At 42.0% G+C, this 23,403-nt stretch overlaps 1 protein-coding gene across 2 annotated transcripts in view; it reads left to right on the top strand.

Annotated features, from left to right (window-relative positions):
• Window positions 1–23,403, top strand: part of nck1b (NCK adaptor protein 1b) — a 30,381-nt gene that overhangs the window by 325 nt on the left and 6,653 nt on the right. The window contains exons 2-3 of one of the 2 annotated variants that reach the window (XM_073487787.1): window positions 13,032–13,084; window positions 13,729–13,969. In XM_073487787.1, the coding sequence (XP_073343888.1) occupies window positions 13,744–13,969 (226 nt within the window). In that variant the 5' untranslated portion in view covers window positions 13,032–13,084; window positions 13,729–13,743. Of the gene's footprint in view, window positions 1–13,031; window positions 13,085–13,728; window positions 13,970–17,617; window positions 17,721–23,403 lie in introns of those variants that run through there. The other variant, XM_073487788.1, reaches the window with a different exon arrangement.

Below are 23,403 nucleotides of genomic sequence, written 5' to 3'. Positions count from 1 at the left end.
CCTGATTTCGCCGAGTAACGTTATAAGTCACGTCGGCTAACAGCTAACTGTTAACCCAGACAAAAAAAAACCCCAGTCTGTCGCCTTGCCAACACTGTTACCAAGCTGGCTAATGGCTAGTTTGGCTGCAACCAGTATGTAATTGTGCCCACTGGAAGAATTTTTTTTTTTTTTTTTGTGTGTGTGTGTGTGGGGATTTTCCTCGGTTAGCCAAGTTAGATAGCGTGACACGCTGTCAAGCTTAAGTTTATAAGATAAAGGCTGAGGTAAAACTGCTGCACAAACCTGTGAGTGTGGCTACACTGCACCACGTTAACGCTTTTATTTCTGAGATTGGGAGAAAAAAAAAAAAAAAATGGAGAAGACGCCTTCACGGCAGCCACTGTAAACGGGTTTACAAAGCAAATTGCATCTTCTAATTTACTGCAGTCACAGTGTCTTCTCGTTGTGCTCGCTTCTGCCTGTGTGACTCGTATTTAATGTTAAATTAATGCTCAAGTTTGTGTTGTTGTGTAGTCACTGAACCCAGCTTGGTCATGGTCACGATGGAGGCATTCCCTGACTTCAACTTCTGATTCCCTGTACTTGTGTTAAAGGTGCAATATGTAGTTTTGCAGAAAGATCTGTCTAAACAAACTCTCGTCGTTTTCATGACTGAACAAACGAACTGACCTCAAAGGACAACACAATTTCATTCTGTTTTTATTTTGTTTACATGTGGCGGACCCTGCCACCTTTCTAGCTTCAAACAGTGTTCTGGGGACCTTATTTTCCTCTGAGAATGGCTTGTTTATTCAGCCGTGGAAACATTAGGTATTTCTGATTTGTTTTATTACCTCATTCACATTGTAGATATTAAAATTCTGCCTACGTAATGCCCCTTTAATCATTGTGTTAGCGCCTCAGATTGATCCCCCAGGTTAGTATTTCTTCTGGTGTCAATCACAGCCATGCAAATGCTGCAATAACACTTTAAATGGCCCCTTTATTCCTCACGTTAATGGCAGTGTAATCAGGCTTTAATAATGATGAAATGGATAAATTGATCATGACTGTTTATTGAGGAAATGTTGTGTCGGGTTTTCCTTTTTTTCGAGTTTGTATTATTACCTCATTCATTTTGTAAATATTAATATTCTGAGTTTGACTTTCATCTCCAAAACTACGTATTGCCCCTTTAAACAGCCAGTTAGCTGTTGTCGCAGTCAGTTTATCACATCTTGTTTGCATACTATTTATGGCCTTTTGTTGATGCATTGGATTTAGGGACCATTTTCATTTTCATCATTCAGTTAGGAGTCCAATGGGATGCCTTCATATATCTTGTTTTGTCCCAAACCCATAGATAATATGCTTACAATCATAAATAATACACAAGAAAACTGATTGGAGAGAGGCTGTCACCAGAAAACGATTTGTGGGTGTTTAGCTTACAACCACATTTGTTGCGAAATATTTAATTTGTCAGTGGACTAGTCGGTTCCTCTCAGATTCAAAGAGCGAAACTCACTAGTAGGAAAATGTCTGTGAACTTACACCCACCTAGGGAGACCAGTAATAGGTAGGCAAATACTGTGTAAGTGAAACAATTTCTGTTTTTGGGCAAGATTTGAGATAATTGCCCCCTCCTGTTTATCTCCCAACATTGTTCCTACCTTACACAACCAAAGCCAGACTAAATGTCATGCTTCGGTAGCACAATGGCCGATAAGGCTGTATAATTGTTGGCAAGCTCTACTGGCTTATATTTGTGTGGCCTGTTACAAAACTTGGTCAACAGAGCTGTGGAACAATCAGCAGATTAACACGGCCCGAGTCTTTTATCTCAGATATTAATTTGGAGATATGTGGTCGGTCGTTTAGGGATGAATGATTTAACGGGGTAGCAGCAACATGTGTGTCTTTCCAAACGCCAAAGGGGGGATCTTTGTGCAGCTGCTGAATAGTACAGTTTCTGTAATTATTGTCACACTGACAGACCTCTTCGCAGTCTCTCATTAAGGTTTCAGGGAGGTGAGAAGGGGGAGAGAGACATTTGGTCTGCTGCAGCTCTGTTCTCAGTGGGAGTCAGAGGGAGGATAGCCACCGTTTGCTGGGAGAACGATGGCGGAGACCTGCTTACCAGCGTGACCTGCTAGAAGGCTGATATTATATTTCTCTTGGGCGTTGGGGCCAATTTGTAAGCCTTGTTAAAATGGCAATTAGGGGACCTATGGAGCACATTTGCACCTATCAGCTGCCAGGTCGTGAGCTCATATTCACCCCCCCTGAACTAAAGCTTTCACTATGCATGTGTGCATGTTGATAATGCAGTGATGTGGCCTGGTAAACTTCATCTGTGTCCTATTTATAGTTCTTGTTGACTCAGATACCCTCTAACAGGGCTCTTATTTGAATGATTTGACAGTATTATCTTATGGATGCGCAGGGATGAGTTGCCCTCGCTTCTTTCTAAGTGGCCTCAAGCAACCAAATCTGTCCCCACAGCCTGGGGGAAAAAAAGCAACTGTGCATTATCATTTTAGCCAAAAATCTAATATGGCTTAAAATTTCCCTGCTAAAATGACAAGGCCAGAAATCTTGTCTAGTAAGCGGCTTCCGAGTTCTCTTGAAATTGAGAAACAGGGGATTTTTTTTGGTCTCTCTCGTTATCTCCCTAATCTCAGTTATTGCATACACTCTCTTCCATTTCCTCTTTTTTTCTCATGATTTCGTCTCTTTCTGTCTGTCATGTTTTCATTTGACTGCCCATGTGTGCTCGAATGTTTGAACAGTCAGTAGTAAAGGTACTTACTGTATGGTAACCAAAGTCACCTGCTGCAAAAAAAGGGAATTTAGTCATTTGTCAGGGTGCCAGGAGCAATAACGGTAAGAATGACACAGTAACTTTTTTAATATATACTTTACTGAAAACGGTTAACAAACAGCTTATAATACATTTAGCTGGCAATGCGTGTAAACCAAAGTCATCAAGCACTGCACTGTCGATGGTGTTTGGTGTGATGACATTTCACTTCTGTAAAACTACGTGCGGTCAAGATATTTGCTATCATTTCTCATTTGGAGTAAATGATTCGACTTCCTCATGTAGGAGAAAAGAAGTGTGCAGTTTCGGTGCTGCTTTTCTCTATTGGTTCATTATGGTTCAGGCTTTTCTTTCAGTGGCTTTTGATGGTGTGAAAAATGAGGATGTGTATACTCTCAGCTCCAGCTGTTATTGTGATGACAACAGTTGTGCATTCGCGACTAAAAAAGCACTGTGTGTCAGAATATGTTTTAAGAAGTGTAAATTTCCTTCTTGTTTAAAGTAGACTTTTGAGGCACAGCTGCAGTTTCACTGTGATACACTGAAGCTATTTTTAGGCTGCCCCTATTTCTTGATATTTTGTGTGAATTTGTTCACAGTAGGAGTAGCTGACAGATCCACTTCACTCTACCACAGTGTTTAAAACATTTCAGCACCTTTGAGGACTTTAAATCAGCAACCATATGAAGAACCAGTCAAGCCTTCAAATGGTTCTTCATATAGCTCTATTATAAGTCAATATCCTATCCCAAAACATGTTACGAACCATATTTTTAGTAGAAAATTTGTGCTGTTTAATGTAACAGTATGCTTCACTGACCAAAGTCTCTGCACGGCCAGAAACTGCGAGTTTTATGCTCACACTGTACTGATAAATTGGCCGGCCATGACGTGGCTGCTCGCTGAATTTAAACAAGACTGGGTTAGTTTGTCCAGTGACTCTTCCAATCAAGCTTATTCATACAAGATGACCATACTCAACGATGATGAGTCAAAAAGAGAGAGCAGTCTCTTTTTTTGTGCAGTTCTGCTTTGAACAGAACGTAAGATGGAAAAAATGGAGCTGCAGATGGCTGGAAGATGTAGATAATTAGAGCCTGACCAATACTCGAATTTTGGGGCTGATACTAATATTGGAAAGTTCTGATATTAATTATTGGCCAACAATCCCTTAAATGTGATTATCAAACACAGGAGATATTTTACAGTTTGACAACAAACTTCCCTGTGTGTATAATGACATGAATGGACTGAAAAGGTAAAGTTCACTGGGAATGTAATAATCATAAATTACCCGAAGCATCTTTCTTCTATTATAATCTGTCAACAAAGTCTTCACAGTGGCACATATTGGGCAACATATACGACAAAAAAATATATTGATTAAAGCCCGATATCTACCGTAATACCGGCCAACAGATATGTTGGTCAGGCTCTACAGATAACATGATCTGTTGCACAACATGTAAAACATTTGGTAATTAAATTACTTAAAAAGAAGCTCAATACATTTTATAGAAGATCTTTTGACAGTTTGTGGGAAATCGGATCTTTGAACTACTCAAACTGCATAACAGAGGACTGAAACTTTGGACATGTCAGAAATTCAACTGATCACCTGAGAGCCAGACTGCTGATTGTTCAGGCAGCTAATCAGGTAATTGTAATTGCATAACCTTGACTCGATCCACTTCACTGAGTTGACTGAATCGTCTGGCATCGTGACATCAAACAGTGGTTTCTCGTCTGAAAAGCAGACGATCCAGTTAGCACCGTGGGGAGGACTAATGCTGCTGTCAAGCAAGCTGTGAGCCAGAACCAAGGAGGAGACATAACAACAATGGTGACCACTATTGTCAAGATGGGTGCTGCTTTTAAAAAAAATCAGCATATTGGCATGGCAATGCATAAGACCAACTTAAAATGACGTTATATTCAGGCGGATACGTTGGTCGTGAGTGATTGACTAGGGAAAATTTAACCACTTTCTGTGGAGGAGGGGTGTTCAAGTGGAGACAATGTCAGACTAAAGATGGATTTGTGTAAGGAGTCTTTGTTAGTCTTTTTTTTGTTTGATTACAGCATTTTAATAACATGCATTGCTGACTTTCAGAGTCTTGTTTGACATGGACAACATTTTCTGATGGTACCAAAGATGGCTTTAAATAAAATGAAAGAACACCCAGTTTCATCAGGCATGGTCCTCCCAGTGTTCAAAAAGCATGTAGACAATGGTTTCTGTGGAAATGTGCTGTCTTGCTCGTCCCACTCCTATCCAACATCTTGCTGATCTTGTTGATTTGTGCAGACCCCAGATTTTTGTGGCATCGCCATGCAATCTGGAATGCTTCCTGCTCTCAACATGCTCATACACAAGTTCCAACACGTGGCCCTCCCAGACATGTGTCCCAAGTGGCTTGTTTGGTCCTATTGTGACAGCACCCTAGGGCTCATATTTGCCAGGATGTACGAAGACTAAAAGGAAGCCAGCGTATCCATTTCACCTCTCTGACACAGGCTGTCTGGGATTATTATCTTGTGGTTTACAAATGATCTGCTATTTTGACTGCAACAATAGCTTTTTTTTCCAGAAGGCTACACTTGCAACGAGGTCTACAGCTACAGCTCATTGCGTGGCCCAATTTAGATTTTATGTTATCATCTCTTTTACTGACTCCTTAATGCTACTGGTAGTTTTAAAGTAGCCCGACACCACACAAAACCAAACCACAAACAGATTTATTGTACGGTAGTGCTTGATGTTAGGAATCCTTCTGCTTTGTAAACTTGGATTAGTCATTTGGGAAATCCCCCAGAGCTCTCGGAGTTGGTGAGGTAACCTGGAGGTTTATTTTGTTCTTGCCTTGATCCCAGTTTGCTTGGATGTGGCTATCATTGGACCTGTAAGCAAATGGGCCACCCAGAACAACAACTGGCAACTACAGCTACCGGCAGGGCGTGGATGCGGATGTGTAGGCTCTGCTGATGTAGGTGGAGTCTGAGGAAATGGATCCTTTCTTACAGAGAGGTATTATGTTCTGGTGAGTTTTTGCAAACAGAGAGGATGTAAGTGTTTCTAAGGCCAGTTGTAGACTACATTAAACTGAATTAGTGTAGATACTAGAAGGTACTTATCAGATAATGTGTGAGTGTCTTCAAAGACTAATGCGGTGGTCTTAGTTCTAAATTTAGCCTGTAGGTTTTCTTTGGTTGTTGCAATGTATGATAAGGATGCCTTGATCAGGCTTTTCAGGGCAGATACAGATCACGAATGACTACTTGCGATAATCTTGGTTTCCTTTTTACTTTCTTTTTTTGCAGTATGCACCCATGTAAGACACTGTGAAGCCACAACGTTTGTCTCACGTTTGTGTCATAACTTTTTAGATCTCGAGCTAGTCTCACTATTCCAAATAAATTACTTTTGGATGGCAGCATTATACATTCACAGATAAAGACATTTAACCAAAATTTGATTTTTATCAGCAGCTTCACGCTGTGTGGCATCTCATTCTGTTTTTTTACAGCCACAAAATATGCAAGTCAGTTCACCAATGCAATCTCTTTGGGCTAGACGGTATCATCACAACAATCCTCACGTATGCAAAGTGTATAATATGCATCCGTAATGAATAGTGAAGTGAAAATGGGGAAGTGGAAATTGAGTAAGGCTTGTTTATTTGCATAATCTTTGTAATGATTCTGAAATTCAGTAACGAGTATCCTGTTTTTATGTTTGATTAAAGACTGAAACCATAGATTTGAATAAGAAATAGGCTGTTATTACAGTTCCAGATCAGGACTGCCAAAGTGGGGCCCGTGGGCCAAAGTTGGCCCGCCATGAGGTTCAAATCAGCCGACCAAATGTTCTAGAGAAAAAAATATTTAAATTTGAAGGTGCAATATGTAAGAATTTTATTAAAAACATTCAAAAATTAACAAAAAAGAATGTGAGATATCATCACACTTCCTTGGTGCTCCAAGCTCACAGTCTGGACCACTAGCTCCATTGCTACCTGAGCCAACTAGCTAATGGTAGCTAGTTAGCAGCATTTATCGCTAACGCTAAATGGCCGTTTATGCTGTTTTATTTTTGTAAGAAAAAATGTTCTTTAAATATGTAGGATCCCTTATTAATTTTTTATTGTCACAATCCGAGAACAGCGGGCAGAGTGACACTTAGAAGTCAGTTGGGATCCTAGTACCAATTTGCATCGTAAACGCACTGTAAAATGGGTGTTTGCTTTCGGCCCAGACCCTGCTGTTAAGTTTTAGTTTAGGCCCTCCAAGGGAGAAGGTTATGGCACCCTTGCTCTGGAGCAATGAAAGAGCTTTTTGGTCACGCATCATATCATTTGGATACGATTCTCACAAATACTGCTCTTGTCTTTTGAAAAATAATTTCTCTGTACAATAAGTCACAGTGGCCGGGTCAGATTTAGCATTTTGTGGCCAAATTGCTATGCAACATATTTCAAACGGTGGCGTTTGTGTACGCTTCTCACGGATTTGTTTTGAGCACAGAGTGAGCCTTTTGATGTGAAATTGGCCTCAAAGACAGCTTGAAACCTTTGGTGTTAGTTGTTGCTATGAGAGTAAGTCTCTGGCAATTCTCAAAGGACATGAGCTCCGGTCTATTTTAGGCCATTCTCAACTGTTGAGGGTGATCTCGAGGGGTGGATAACCAACTGCTTTCACACAGTCAGGAGTCTATATGCTTAGCCCAAAACTCTGGAACAATATGGTTTTCTTAATGGGAGAACATCATATTTACTCCCAGCAACAGAACATGATCTCAGCTCTTAATTGAAGTACATTACATGCATCAATGCAAAGGGAAGATAAGTTATCAGGACTCATCTTAACTCAGAGGTCAAGCCTGCTCTCTGTCAGATTGCATCACTTTCCCATCATCCGGTCACCCTTGTGTCCACGCTTCCTGTCTCACAGCTGGCCTGCCAAGTCTCCCATGACCCTTTGCTGCTGTGCTGCTGTTTTGTTTTGAGAGAATCTAGGACAGCTGGGATGAGATGCAGTCTCATGGGCTTCAGTTGCCGTGGTGCGACGTGAAAAAAAAGCATAAATTCATCGACCAGTCCCGCGCTGTCCGCTGATGAAGTGGACCAGCCCCCCCGTGGCCAAAAGGCGAGTTTTGGTGTGAGTTGGAGGAAGTGCAGCAGTGCCAGAGGGGCTGACTGAGCAGTGAGCATACAGAGCACATTCCAGAAGGCAGCAGAGGCTGTGATTTTAGCAGGCTGTCACAGGGATTAGGTTACTCTGTCTGCCTCTGTGAGCTCATGCTGTTGCTGTCTCAGTGCCTCAGCAATCCTGTCGAGCAGTGGTACGCTGTTTGCTCCTGCTGCGAAGAGAAAGGGATCCATAATTGTTCTCGTTGGCTTGATTAGATATACAGTATCCAGTTGTTGTGACTTCATTTTTACAAAGACTGTCTGATGTCAGCGTGAGCCATTCACTGGAATCCACGCTAACACCATTCCAGTCCTTTTCTTCTTATGCATTGTATCCCAGTATCATGCATTACCAAATAAGCCACTGGGTGTGCTCTTTGACTGGCTCTCCACTGTATGTGTGTGTGTCTGTGTCTGTGTGTGTTTTACGTAGATACAAGGTGTGTTGTGGCAGCAGCTGTAGACTGCAGGATGTGGTGAACTCCTGTCACTGTTGTTTCATAGTAACTCGCAAAGTTGCACCCTGCATCTCTATTATACAGCTGATGTGCAGTTGTTGCGGTTTGTGGTTCACAGTGCTATTTAAGTCGCCTTTACATTTTATTGCCATTTCTTTGGAAAATCTAAGTAGAAAATCCCACCCGACGCTTTTTATTTACTGAAGATAACAGTGCCAGATTTGGGTTATTGCTCTTTGGCTGGTGGGGAAACAGTTGTGACCAGTGTTGGCACTCTTGAGAACATGAGTGGATTACTGATAGTGACACTTGTTGACCTGTCACTGGCCCACAGCTGCAGCTGGAGCAGTAGATAAGATGGGCCCACTCTATCAGCTTGGTATTTGGTAGTTGCCTGTGCTGTATATTTGCATGACACAGATGGGCTCACTTCCAATAAAACTATCTTGTCCTATTATCACCGCACAGAGTTCATTAGGTTGACTGTATATAAAACAGACGGAGCTTCCAGGTCTGAAAGGTGAAGCCAATGCTAAAGCGCTTTTAACCTACGTTCTTTCTAATGGCCAGCAGGGGGCGACTCCACTGGTTTAAAAAATTAGTCACATTGTATTTAAGATTATGAGAAAATGACCCTACTTCTCACTTGCTGTCGGTAAACAGTTTCCTAATGAGTTTATGGTGTTAATTGCTTGTTTCAAGTCGTCTTCTAAACAACATGATGATCTAGCTTATCCCTCATAAGTAATAACAAATTGCACAGTGTAATGACTGTAAAAAATAATGATAAAAAGACACAATCTGCGTGTATATGGGTTCCCTATAATCCTCACTTTCACTATGCTATCTGCTAGATTGGTGAGTGACAAAACCTGCCTACTTATTGATATGACCGGTTATTAAATCTGCCTTTTTTTTTAGCAACTGAGATCAGGATTTCTGGGTCAAATTTGGATTCTTGCAATTTTTGTTTCTCTTTTTTGCTTTTGACAGTAGTTAGACCTTTAGTTTTATCCATGTTGCTTATGCTGTTGCCAACAGTAATACCACAGGGAAATGCTTGGAGGGGGAATTATAAAAGTTGTCTGTGTCCGCCTTAAGTCGTTTTATTAAAGCTAATTGCCAATGATGCTTGAGGTCTAGCTTTCTCAATGTGAGAAATTGCTTATTTATATCTCTTGATCGAACTAAACAAGCGATATGAAGCGGTCAAGCTGGGCTCTGGGAAATTATGATTTTTTTTTTTTTCACAATTTTCTGACATTTTGGCGACTAAAGCAGGTGGTTCTCAAACTTTTTTAAAGGTCATCACTGACACAAATTAGACCTCGAACCCTCATTAGTTAAGATTTAGTCCCGGGCACCCCCTCAAGGACCCCTGGGGGTTCTCGGATCCCACTTAAGGAGAAACTGAGTTTCATTGATTATGAAATAATAATTAGTTGCTGTTCATTTGTCCTGTGAGGGAGCAGTAATAAGGTCAGCTGCTGTTGAGGTAGTATGAAGTACTTTCTGCTGCTTTACACTGCTGTTGAAGCATTCAAAAGCTCTTATTATGAAGTTGCCACAGGTACTGCTATCTTTAAATTATGTTCATTTCAAAGCAAAAGATACAAATATTCTCCTCTGTCAGCACCTCACTGTGTAATACTGCAAGAGAGGAGTAGTAGCCCCAGAGAAGAAGCAGGCACAGTTAGCTGGGAAAACCCTGCAGTCACCACCGGCCACCAGATCTGACCACCTGTCTTCAATCCATGTGGTCTGGTCGCCCATGTTGACAACCTCAAAGCTCGTGCATACAGAGTTGGTTTTGCTTTATGTCTGGTACCCAAGTTATTTTCAGAGTTGGACATGCTTCTACAAAACATCTATACAACTAGTTACTCATTACAAATTTCATAAGCTATTTGATCGGGAGCAGTGATTCATTGCATCATATCATCTGTGACAATCTTGTCCTAATTTCCATTTGGCAACTGCTTAAGTTTTCCCTTTAACATCCGGGGTAATTCTCCTTCACCTTCATGCCTTTCTGAATAGTCACTGAACAGCTTTGTTATACACCTTTTCAAGTGCTGAAAGTGTCAAATGTGTCGACAACAATGCTGATAAACTATTGTCACTTTTCAAATAGAGCTTTAAAAGGATTTGTCGATCAAAAGGAAATTAATAGCCAACTATTTTAGTTATAGATTAATCATTCCAATCAAAATTTTTTTTTTTTTAAAGCAAAAATGCCAAATATTTTCTGGTTCCAGCTTCTTTAAATATTAGGATTTGCTGCTTTTCGTTATCATTCATGAATGAAGAGTCTTTGGGTTTTGGACAGTTTGAAGGCATCACTTTGGAAAATGTGTTGAGCATTTATCACAATATTTTGACATTTTAAAAGACTGAACAATTGATCGATTCATTGTGAAAATAATTGTTAGTTGCAGCCCTGTAATCAAACTGACATATTATGACAGGAAGACGTCTCCAAACAGGTACCACCACGATCTGTTTTCGTGATCTCGAAACTGGATTAGACATCCTTTAAACTCAAAAAGGCTCTCAAAAAGCTGGACCTAGCATGTTTGCTTCAACAGCAAACCTATAAAACTCTATTGGTTATGTATGAGAAACAAAGTTAAAACAAATGAAAGCACGAAATCAGACTCTGATCAGACTTGCATAACTCTGTTGGGTCGGCGATGGACTGGGTACCTGTTAATTCTGCCAGGCAGCAGGGTAAACGGAGATTCACTGTGTATATGACACCGTAAGAGCTGTTTGACCCGCCTGACCTTGTTTTTAGTGCTTTGGGGTGTCGTGTGGCCTTGGCTCAGTCTGGAGCTGCGCGATTAGCTCAGAGCATCTGTCGCCCAACTTTTTGATCCTCCCTCACATCTGCACTAGCGTAAAGTCACTGCGGCGTTAATGTGCACTTAGTGCTCAGTCACTCTAGACGTTGGGGGGTGATGGCAGTTAAAAGAAAGTGAGACTGGGATGCAAGGCACTTTCTGGAAGTGGGACATAGCTGAGAAAGGGATAGTACATTGATGATTATTTCATGTGCTGTATGGAGAGTATAAAATGGAAAAAGATAGTAAGGGAGGGATGTTGTAAATGGAGAAGGAGTGCATATACACACTTGTCAGCCTCTTTGGCAGACAGCTCTCCAGCCCAGCCCAGGGAGTGGAGAGATTGTTGCCTTTGTCTTGGTGAAAGAGGCAGCACTCGAGGAGAGTAAATCAGCTCTTTGTTTTTCTGTGCCGCTCCCTAACATGTCTCCCAGTGTTCATTAATTTAATTAGAGATGGAAAAGGAGCAGGCAATGACATGCCATTAGATAAAACCACAGCATACACCCTTAATGTGCCTTGGTAAACGAAGTCGAAAACACTCAATAGGGAAAAAGACCACAGGAGTCCCCCTTAAAGCCAGTTTGGGTTTTAGCATTGCACATTTTAGCTTTAAGCTCTTGTCATGATCTAATGCACCTTTCATCCACTCAAGAAGTTCTTCTCAGATTAGCCTTGGCTTATTTACTGTGTATTTTACTCCTCTTGGCTAATCATGCCGTACGTAAGCTTATGTTTGCCTAAGATCAGGTTCGGGGGCCTATCTCAAGGCCAGCTGCAGCTGAAACTTAGACACTCCTGCCTCAAATAAAAAGACCAAGAGCTCTCAATCAATGAGGTCAGTGTCTGGTCCCTGAAGTCGGTCAGGGGGTGGGGGGAAAGGTGAAACTCCATCCACTCCCATGACATCAGAGCAGCTAAGCAGCCGTTTCAGTAGTGCCCTGCTCCTTCAGTGCTGCAGCATTAACCTAAGCATAGCCTAGCTGTGCTCATGGCTACATGGGTCATAAGACCAGTCGGTTGTGAATGTGCTCATTGTTGAACACAAACAAGTTTTGATTGTGGATCACAGCACTCCCAAATGATAATTTTAACATGACCAGGGAACTTGAAAGTTCTTGTGACAAGCAACTTTGCAAACAATGGAGCCTCGCTTGTAATGCGGATCACATAATCACAGCATTTGCATAGGCTGCACACTCAGGAATATTTATAGGCTCATGCTAAATTTGAAGCAGTATCCTCCATCATTAGTGCTCAGTGAGAGCTTCACTCGCTGACGTAGCCACACTGCTGACGCACAGCGCCCCTCTTCTTCACTTCCCTGTTGCAGTAATCTTTCTCTGCCATCTTCCTGGCTCCTAGGTTCATGTTTGATTCCTGACACAATAGACAATCGTTGGACAGCTTCTGAGAGGAAATCATCCCCTCTGTAAATGTATGAAGACTGTGGATACTAGGAGATTGGCCCTGTACACTCTGACTGAAAAGAATAGTCATTTACATCTGTTATTTCAAGAGTACAATTGGTGGGGTGAAATTATGTCTGAAGAGACTAAACTGTGGAAATGGTAGCTGGCATTTCTTCTGGATATATTTGGATAAAACTCTCCATATCTTGACATGGACAGTGGCCTTCAAGTCACTTAAACAGAAATAAAGTTTTTGAGTATTGAAGAAATCTGAGAAGAGTCAAATTGTAATCCTCATGCATTGTCTGTTTTTTGTTTTCTAGGTCAACAGAGACGTATCGGAGCCCTTGAAGTTCTCAGCTTTGATGCAGTACAGGTACAGCTGTCTATTTCCAAACACAGTTTCTAAATTTACTTTTAGCGTGTCTCTTAGAGCGCCTAATCATTGTGCCCTCAGTGAAACGTAAAATTGGGGAATGAAATGTATGAAGGATGGATAAATGGAGAGGAAACAGATTCTCAATATCCTAGTTATGTGTATGTAATTAATAGTGCTGGACCTGAATACTCGACAATTCTGATTTTTGTTAGTTGGGAAGGTATTTATGTTCAAGGTCCAGGTATATTAACAACCACTAAACTATATTTGGTGACCAATTTTAGCACTTCTTTTATGTATTTATTTTTTTACAGAAGCTCCCTTAATTGCCCATTTGCTTGTCCTTATTGCAAAAGAAGTGAACAAGAAAAAGATGCCAGTATTGCCTACCACTTTTCCTTACCAATATCCTTGTGGTAACCATGTATTGTTTTACTGCAGCAGAACTGGTGCCATAGTGTTGCCCTCATCGTCGTATGTGTTAGAAATTGAGGGCAACTTTATCACTGCTACTATAAGCCAACATTGGCTAAGATTACACTATAATAGAAAATAATGTGTGCTCAACATTAGTTAAATTTCTGTAATGTTGAAAATTCACTCTGACGCCCGCTGTCCGTCCTCTCTGTTCTCTCCACCAGTGCACCTAGTGCAAGATGACGGAAGAGGTGATTGTCATCGCCAAGTTCGACTACATGGCCCAGCAGGACCAGGAGCTGGATATCAAGAAAAACGAGCGCCTCTGGCTCCTCGACGACTCCAAGTCCTGGTGGAGGGTTCGAAATGCCACCAACAAAACAGGCTTTGTGCCGTCCAACTACGTGGAGAGGAAAAACAGCGCCAGGAAAGCTTCTATTGTCAAGAATCTCAAAGACACACTTGGTAAAACAATCAGTTATCATCTCTTTAAGTTTGCAAGTGTTGAATTCAACATGTGGTAGTTTAATTAGCAGGATTTTCATTAACTTGTATAGGTGTTTGCACTCTAAACATGTCCTTCAGTCACTCATAGTATCTATCTGACTGACTTGCTTTCTGATTTATTCACACAATTGGTTCTTGTTATGTAACCTAAATGCAGCTGCATCAGAAATATCTTGCAAGTACCTATCTAGGCCGGTACTTACCTCGTTTGTTTTTGACCACATTGTTGTGGTATCTTATGTACAGTACAACAGCCTCCACAGGAAGATGGTCTCAGGCTGATGTCTGATTGGTTGAAATGCTGAGAGCTGCTTTCTTCTCAGAGCAAACAGAGACCGAAACTTTAGTATCTGACTGGACTGTCTACGCTGTAGTGTGTAGTGTCTGTAGGTTGCTGTTTTTCCATTTTACCTTGAGGCATTTGCACAGGTAAGACAGTAATACATTTCTTTTATTTCAGGTGTTTTATTGAAGTTTATTTAAGTTTATTACAGATATAAAGTTTTTTGCTGATCTGTTTTGTGTTCAAAAATCTTAATAGCTCCTCTTTCTGTTTGTGTGTGAGCAACAGTAACAGAGGGTATCCTCCTGCCCTTTTATCACAGCCAGGATTGATACAGCACAGGTGTTGTCTGCTCTGTCAACACATCCGTAATATTTCTGGGCGCTGCCATTCGCCAAGGGCCTTGTACTTCCTGCAGCAAGCCAAGTGTAACTGCGTATGTAAGCCAAGGTTACCGTTTGTCATAGCGTAATTCTTCTTGATGACAGACAGTCATGATCATTTGGGATATACACTCTGACCACTGGCATCCAGTCTGGAACACAGCCACATAGCCTGGCATTTGTTTTGCTTCCCATTTCACTTTTTGATAATTTCTTTGATGCTTTCGCGCTCTAATCTTCAACTCGTTCTGCTACGCGGGGCATTAGTGTCTCATTTAAGAGCATGATGGGATAACCATGTTTGTTGGTGTTTGTTTAGCCCAGATCTCATCAGATTAGGTTAAAGGTTGTACAACAGCCACTGACACTTAAATGCACACTCAAACAGGCCTGCATCAGGTTGACATTGAATCGAGTTGACCAGTTTTATCAAGGCTTGAGATATTAATACAGTACTTTATATTCATTCATTGTATTTTGGTTTGCTGAGCGAGAACGACGAAGCCAACACCTGCTTTTTATAGGCCCGCTCGACAAAAACAAAATATCAAACCACGCTTGTGAGAATGACACAACACGTAGCCCTATCTCCTTCACTCATGTTTGATGTGGTGATGCTAAGTACCGCTGCGTAGGATGACCTGTGCGAGGAAGCCCTGAGCCCTGAGCCCCGGGGTGGCTTGTCCTCATACAGTGGACCGAAAGAGATATAGATGGGCTGTTCTTAGTACTGTTAACCAGAAGTGTGTCATCCAGTTATGACTCTATCATGCGCTGCAGTGTTCGCAAAACACTTATCAGTTGGACACGTGAGCCTCCTCTTCCTGTAAGCTGCAGTGTTTTTTTTTTTAAATGTGTGTGAGCGTGAGAGACTGGTGACAATCGGACAGCGCTGTTTGCTGAAATGCTCTGAAATGTGATACAGGAAGAGGCCTCTTTGCTGTAGCTGTTTGTGTATATACAGCTCATTCATTTTTTTTTTCCTTGCACTGTCAGACATCTTCTTGATCGCACATCCTTTAAAGGCACAGTTCACCCCCAAATTTAAACTACATATTTTTCCCCTTTCCTTGTTCTGTTCTGTACACTTTCTTCCATCTTTTTTCTCCTGTTAAAAAGATTTATTTTTTTATTGCTTTTTCAATATGGCAAGTTTTTCCTCACTCGCATCAAGGGTCTATGGACAGAGGATGTTGTTCACAGTACAGATAGTAAAGCCCATTGAGGCCATGTGATTGTGATTTTGGGCAATATAAATAAAATTGATTTGATTTAGAGACTTCCACTTTCCAAATGTTATTGAACCAAGTGGATCAAATTATTGACAGAGAAATAAGTCATTTCGCTGGGGTTCTTCAAAAATGTATCTAGCCGCTTTTTTCACAATTTTAGCTTATGGGAAACAGTCTTTTGAACCCAGTGCATCACGTGATGAGTTTGGCTGCTGTTGTTGGCTTCAAACTCTTTCTGGGGGCTTGACTAAGCTAGCCAACGTTACAGCTCTGCCGAGGAGGACAACGTTTATGTTCACATCCCACCCATGCTTCCTTGGTTGGTAATACGGTGCAGTAGAAAGAAAATGGTTCCTTCATGAAACTGTTCACAACAAGGTCAGTGGATTATCTTGAGTAACCGGGTCACTATTTCTGGAAAGAGACATTGCAGTTGAGTTTATCAAATTTATTTTTTTGCTGCTTTGAGCACCACAAACCAGAGTGCTATTATATTTGAGAGAAGGCAGACATCTCTATGTCTGATATCTCCGAAACTCAGCAACTCACACCAAAACAATTTAGATAGGTACAGATAAGAGGAAAAAACTGTCCCTTTTACAAGACCTTTCCTCTTCGTTTTGCTCGACCTGAGCATATGCATTGTTTACCTGCTGCACTATTGGTCTGTCCTGTCTGTTTTGCCCTTAACTGTCTAGGTTTATATGTCTGCTGCGTGTGTGTATGCGTGTGGTTGGGTGAGGGTATGTGTCGTCATGCACAGCCACGAGCCTCACAACAACTTCCCACCTGTCACTACAGCCATTGATCAAATAACCTCAGGTGAACAGCTGCACGAATGACACACAGGCTCAGGTCTCACACACAAAGCCAATAAAATACAGGCTAATGTAAAACACGAGTTAAGTCGAAACGGAGCCTTGTTAAACAGCGATACAATCATAGAGGGCTTGTAAATACTTCACCTTCATTTATGATTTTTTATGATCTATAAGTAGATTTAAGAGATTTTAACTGGTGGATTGTGGGTGGTTGTGTTTTTTTAGCGTGTGTGGGAGAACAATAAGAAACGGTGCCTGTATAAAGACCACACTTTAATATTTTGTGTGGGAGGAAAAAATCTCTCTCCTTTTTTTTCTTTTTTTCTTTTTTTTTGAATCAAGCCTGTCGCTGGGTGTGGACTGGTGTCATCATTTAGAAGAATGTGTGAGACTATGATCCGTCTGCAGATGGCTGTGTTTTGGTGTGTGTGTTTCGATGGTAGAGGACTCATGTTTCCTGGGTTTGTTGTAAAGTTGTGAGTGTGTCTCTACAAACAACTGCCGTCATGTGACACTGAGCACTCTCTGACTCACCGAGCTGTTGCAACGTCCCCACAAATCTCTTTTTTGAAAACGCCACCCTCTTGCTAACACCACTCTGCTGCTAAATGATGGAATAGCTCCTCCACTTTCTCCATATCTCTCTTCTTTCATCTCTTTTTCTTTCTCCGAGTCGGAGCTTTGACCTCCCCCCCCCTCTTCCCTCCCTCCGTCCTTCTTCCCCTTTCCATGAGGCCTCTGTTCTCAGCCTTCCAGAGCTGAACCGGAGGCCTCTCTATCCCGCTCTCTCATTGGCCGAGCCTGACCCACATGCTCACCGAGTGGGCCGCCCCTGCTCCGCTATCCGCCCCAGCTCTCTGGGTGTTCACATGGAATAACTCTACAGCTGCAGTGGGAAGAGAGCAGGGGCCGGGAAGGAGACAGACAGAGAGAGAGGGAGAGCCAGCGAGCCCAAAATGGACATGGCTAACCTATTCAAACATTTCTTTCGTGAGTTTTTTTCAACTTTCCTCGTCTTTTGTAGTTGCTTAATCAAAGTTGTTCTGACTTGTCTGTGGTGTGAATAGCCTTTGTCTGAAGTTTGAGCGGCTCTTTTTTTCTCTCAGGGTTGTCAAGCTGTTTTTTTTTCTTCCCTTTCTGATTTTTCACTTTGGTTAGCGAGTCGGTTTCAGCTTCAGGTCGGCCAGAGGAACGTGTCATAATTAGAGCGGGCAGGAAACGGATTTTTGCGCTAACATGTTGTGCTGGCAGGGCGAGGGAGAGAGAGTGTCTCAACAGCTTTTGAGGCTGTCTGTGAGAGCGGCTGCAAACACTGGGTGGATATGCTGTTTGAAAAGCCTTCTGCTGAGCTGAAGCCTGTAATTGCCTCAGCAATCCTTCTCTGTCTTTCTTTTACACACACTCACACTCACATACTCAGTGATATGTTTTTCTAGTTTGTCCTACTGAGTGGGCTGCAGCTGAGTGGATTACATTATCATGCTTGATGACCCCCCCCCCCTCCCCTCCTCTCCGCTCTGTTTAGGAATATCTTGAAGACATAGTCTGTTTTCTTTTATGCTGCCCTCAGGGCGAGCTCGCTCATTCTGGGAGGGTCCCTCCACCCCACCGCCAGTCATGAGCTACAGTCGAAGGGACGCGGGGTGTTCATGTAGAACACTGTAGTCATTGTGCGGAGGGGAGGAAGGGGTCTCTGCTGATTGATGGGTCCCGGGCTCCCATCTCCTGCACCTCGCCCGGTTATCAGAGGAATGTCATTACCTCGGCAGCTCCGCGGTTCATGGATACTTTATAGCCACACTGACACACTTTTTCAAAAGGCGCTGGCGCACACCCATGTTGTAATCTCACCTTGTAACTGTTGAGTGGTATCTCCTGTCTCTGCCTATCTTCCCTACTTGTGTTTATGTGTGTGTGTGGGTTCGCTGACTGGCCTTGTTTGTAGCCTGAAGAATCCAGAGAGTGTAAAGGGCTGAGAAGAAGATAGAGATGAGCTAACAAACCTTTTGCTTGTGTAAACTGAGAGCTGTTAGTCTCCCTTCTCTCTCTCTTTCCCCTCCCTCTGTTTTCCTGTTTCTCAGCCTCCCCAGCGAGCGGAAACTCTAATTTGAGCCACATTTCTGCCTGAGCTTCGGAGGAGTGTAGGCCAGAGAGGAAGTGAGAAGTTAGAAGGAAGTTGAATCATTGTGCAGGGGTCTGTCAGTTGGACTTCTTCTCTATCCCTTCCCAACTCCCGCTTCTTTTCTCTCCAAACCACCACTCGCTGTTTCTCCAGACCAGAAAAGCAAAAGACACGATCATAATTAAGAGATTGGCGGCTGAGTCGTCAACGTCACTTACTCAGGCCTCAGATGTTTTTCTCTTGTACGGCTGTCCACCCTGTTTTTACTGTGGCTTCTGCCATTAAGGGATGACTTAGAGGAAGTGAGCAGTGGTGTGGTCTTGTTGAAGAGCAGCCAGTGCTGTAAACATGTTAGGAGAGAACTGTGGTAACGTCTACTACAGCACAGCTCATTAATTTTTCTGATTAATTGATGAACTGTGTGGTCTATGGAAGAGCTGCAACCATTAATTAATTGACAGAGAATTAATAATTGTACTCATTTTTAAACATTTTTTGCTGGTTCCAGTTGTTTAGTTATGAGGATTTGATGTGTTTCTTTGTTGGGTTGTAGACATTTAATGGACAAAGTGGTTAATCATTCATTTAAGAAAATAATAGGCTGATAAAAATCCTTGGTGGCTAGCCTAGTCTGCAGAATGTCAGCAAATGACAAAAAAATGTCCATCAAAAGATCCCAGAGCATGTGGTCACATCTAATAAAATGACTTGTTTTGTCCAAACTGAAAGATTGTCCATTTACGATCATGAATAAGAAATTCCCATTTGACAAGCTGGAACCAGTATTTTTTGTCTGATTGTATTAAGAAATAGTTAAACAGTTAATTATCAAATTCAGTGGTGGAAATAAAAAGGGCACCAGCTGTATGCTGGCACCGTAGAGGGCACTTTCATCATGTTTTATCCTCCAAGAGGGCATTTTTTCAAACATGGTGGCATCCCCCGAGTCCACAGTGATCAAATACTTTCTGATTAATTTTCGACCAATTAAGTGCTCTCGCTCTAATAGTCTGGTTTCCTGATTTGAATGGTTCAGCTGGTTTTCTGAGAGTAATAACCTCTTGTTGAACTCAAATAACTTTGTGTTTTGTCTATGTAGTTGTTTCATTTTTTAGTTGAACGTCCATGACATTAGTCGAGCCAGCTATTTGACCTCAATAGTTTGTTACTGAATGAAACCAACAAGTAAATCAATGGGGTTAGGTTACCAGCTTTATAATCTTATTTTATTATTTCTTGATCAGTCAGTTTCGGATTTAAATAAATATGTTGACATGGAGGGCTTTTAAAGGTGATATTTATATGCCTAAATAAACTAAATAGACTTTCACAACTGAATTAACAAACTGACCTGCAAGGACAACACAATTTCATTCTGTTTTACTTTGGCAGGGTACGCCACATATAAACATCTTTCTAGCTTTAAACAGTGTTCTGGGGACCTTATTTTCCTCTGAGGACAGCTTGTTTATTCAGTAATGGAAAAAATAAATATCCCAAACTATCCAAAACTACATAGTGCCTCTTTGACACTCATAAACATTGGCCTCTTAAGTTAAATGAGAAAAAATGGTTTGCTAGACTAACAACACCCAGCACTAGTTATTACAGATTTTTAAAGGGGCCACAAAAGCCCCTTGCTGTTGACCCTGCTGCCCACAAAGAGTCATTTCTAAATGTATTTGTCATTGTTTAGCACAGTAGAGCAATCAGTGTCACGTCATTTGTTACTTTACTGGTGTAGCAAAATAATACAGGATGAAGTTAAAGACATCTCCTGGTGTTGATCTGAGCTGTTGATACTTTAAATATGCTTCGAATTGGGTCACGAGCATAGAGGTTAAGAAAAATAGGTCGAGTGACAAAACTTTCGAAAAGGAGTTTTTGACAGATAGAAATGATGAAACAGGATTTGAAAGTGGCTTTATCACTCCAGTGTTGCTACAGTGTTGCACAGTCGTCAACAACCTGGCTTGATTAAGAAACCAGTAGGATTCCAGAAACTAAGTTAGGTAATTGCTGGAGTTAATACAGCCACCAGTTCGTTTTATTATCAGGAAAGACTCTACTTGGCGTAGCCTCTGACAGCAGTGCTGTAAAAACCAAATGGAGCGCTCCCTCCGCTCCATCACAGACACTGATGGCTGCCTGCTTTTGATGTCTCCGACGGCTGAAGTTGAAAGAGCTTTGCACGTTTCCTGCGCAGCCATCAGTCAGTCATGTTAGCAGCTTGATTGAAGCCGTCGTCTTAAAAGGCAGCCCCGATCCATCAACGCCGAAGAATACGCCAACTCACTCTTGCGTGCCTTCTCTTTTAGCTCGTTTGACTCACCCTTTCTGACTGCACTTGGTGTCATTACATTTAATGTGTAAGTCTCTCGTATCAGACCATATGGTTGAGGGGTTGCTGTGTTGCGTCACATGTCTGGTGGAGGCCAGTCACACATTGTTGTCGGACTTTGAATTGCCATGGAGGCAGAGCGCTTTCTGAGAATCCTACAGTCTCAACAGTGACGGCATGGCTGTTGCTACATAGTAATTAGGCAACCTTGCTGTGATTGCAATTTAGGGCATGATAGGGACTCTGTTTTTGTGAGTCACTGCTGCTGAACTTGTCCCAGTCTTCATGTTCTTGGGATGTTCCGACACTGTCAGACAGCCTGACGCGGGGTGTTGTCGTCCACAGAGGAAGAGCCCTGGAATGGAGGGAAGCCGAGGGGTCGAAAGGGCCCTGGCAGACAATGGACGGCCAGCCAGCGTAGGGAGGCCAGAGTTAAAAAACAAAACTACTTCCCGTCTGTCACTGGCAGCCAAACAAACTCCACCGGCACTTTCTTCTCCTCCTGCTGGTACACCTCATCTGTAAACAAAAAGCGAATTTTTCAGAGGGGCTTAACATGTGCGTGTTAAGGGCTTTTGTCATTGTTTGCAGTGATTTACCGCCATGTGACGCTACATGACTTCCTTCCTCCGCATCCTACTCTCAGGAAATGCACAGGAAAAAGCATCTGACGTGGTAACAAAAGTTTCCAGCGCTCAGTAGTACTATTGAATTCCCCTCCTCTCTCGAAAGACCTCTCACAGGTAGCAGCAGAAGTAGCGGCAGCGGGTTTCAGTGGAAGCCCCCGCATCTGCTGCCTATATACATGCAAAGTTGGCGGTGTTCAGGTTTAAGCGAAGGTAGAGAGATGAAGCTCAGGGACTGAGAGGAGGACTGTGCTTCCCTCAGTCAGAGAGGAGTTGGTGTGTATTTTTAGTTTTTCACCTTCTACTGAGTACCGTTACTGTTAATGTTAGTTCAGCCCTTTTGTTTGTGTGGAGGAGCCTTATCCTTACATTTGGCATATTGACGACCTATTTATTGTTTGATTCAGTTCTACTCATCCTCACGTGGTTGTTTTGTGGCAGGTTTGAACAGCTCTGTGGCCTGCTGTTGATACGGACTGTCCCATAATTAAAGATTTCCAGCTTCAGTCCTAATAACCAGTGATGTGTCCGTCATAACAACTCTGCGTCCTGTCTGAACTGCCTGACCTCAGACTGCCCAGTCATTCTAACTACGTGACTTTCATACCATATGCAGGATTTTTTGTGAGGGCTTTCTTTTTTTACAAGACAGGTGGGAAGCCCCTAGAGCACTTACATGAAACTAAATGTACGCTTGCAGTATAAATATTCCTATAAATAAATTGAGCTAGTTCTATTCTAGTTCTACTTACACGTCCTGTCCTCTTGTTTGCAGTCAGATGTGTTTCCTGTAGACATTTAGCATCTTGTCAATTAGGGCTGCAGCTAACAGCTATTTTCATTTTTAAAATAATCTTTCAAAATATTAGCTTTCATTTTCCAAAGTTATGTCTTCAGATTGCCTTTTTTGTGCGTTACCCTCTCATGCTCTTCATAAATGTGAAAGAAAAGCAGCAAATCCTCACATCTAAGAAGCTGTAACCAGCAAGTATTTGACATTGTTGCTTGAAAAATGACTATAAATGGATTATCAAAATAGTTGGCAACTCATTTGCTTTTGCAGCTCTGTTGTCAATACTAGAATGCCTAGTAGAAGTCCACTTATTTAAAGGAGACATGATGCTCATTTTCAGATTCAGAATTTTATTTTGGGTTACAACAAGAATAGGTGTACATGCTTTAGTGCTCAATAAACGCATCAGTTTTCGCATACTGTCCACTGCTGCAGCACTGCATTCCCCCTCTGTCTGAATTTAGCACCCGTCTCTTCAAGGCCCCACCTCCGGACAACCCAGTCTGCTCTGATTGGTCAGCTCACACATGCCCGACCCAGCAACACTAACAACAACAACAGAGCAGTTGTGCTAAATCAATTCTTACGTGCCAAACTAGCCGCTAGGCTTAGATTATGCAAATGTGTGACTCTGTGACATAGTGTGATGTCACAAATTCAAGGAATTAAAGATGAGACCACTGACGAGGCGTTTCAGGAGAAGTGTTTTCTGTTTGACCTTTTTAACTCTCAAGATATTTTACATGCACGGGAACAAAAACAAAACACTGAAGGAAAAACGTAAAAGCATA

Source organism: Pagrus major, chromosome 19 (genome assembly GCF_040436345.1).
Source record: "Pagrus major chromosome 19, Pma_NU_1.0".
In the NCBI taxonomy this organism is placed as follows: Eukaryota; Metazoa; Chordata; class Actinopteri; order Spariformes; family Sparidae; genus Pagrus; species Pagrus major.
The sequence above is the reverse complement of the archived record's forward strand: the minus strand, read 5'-3'. Positions and strand labels throughout refer to the sequence as shown.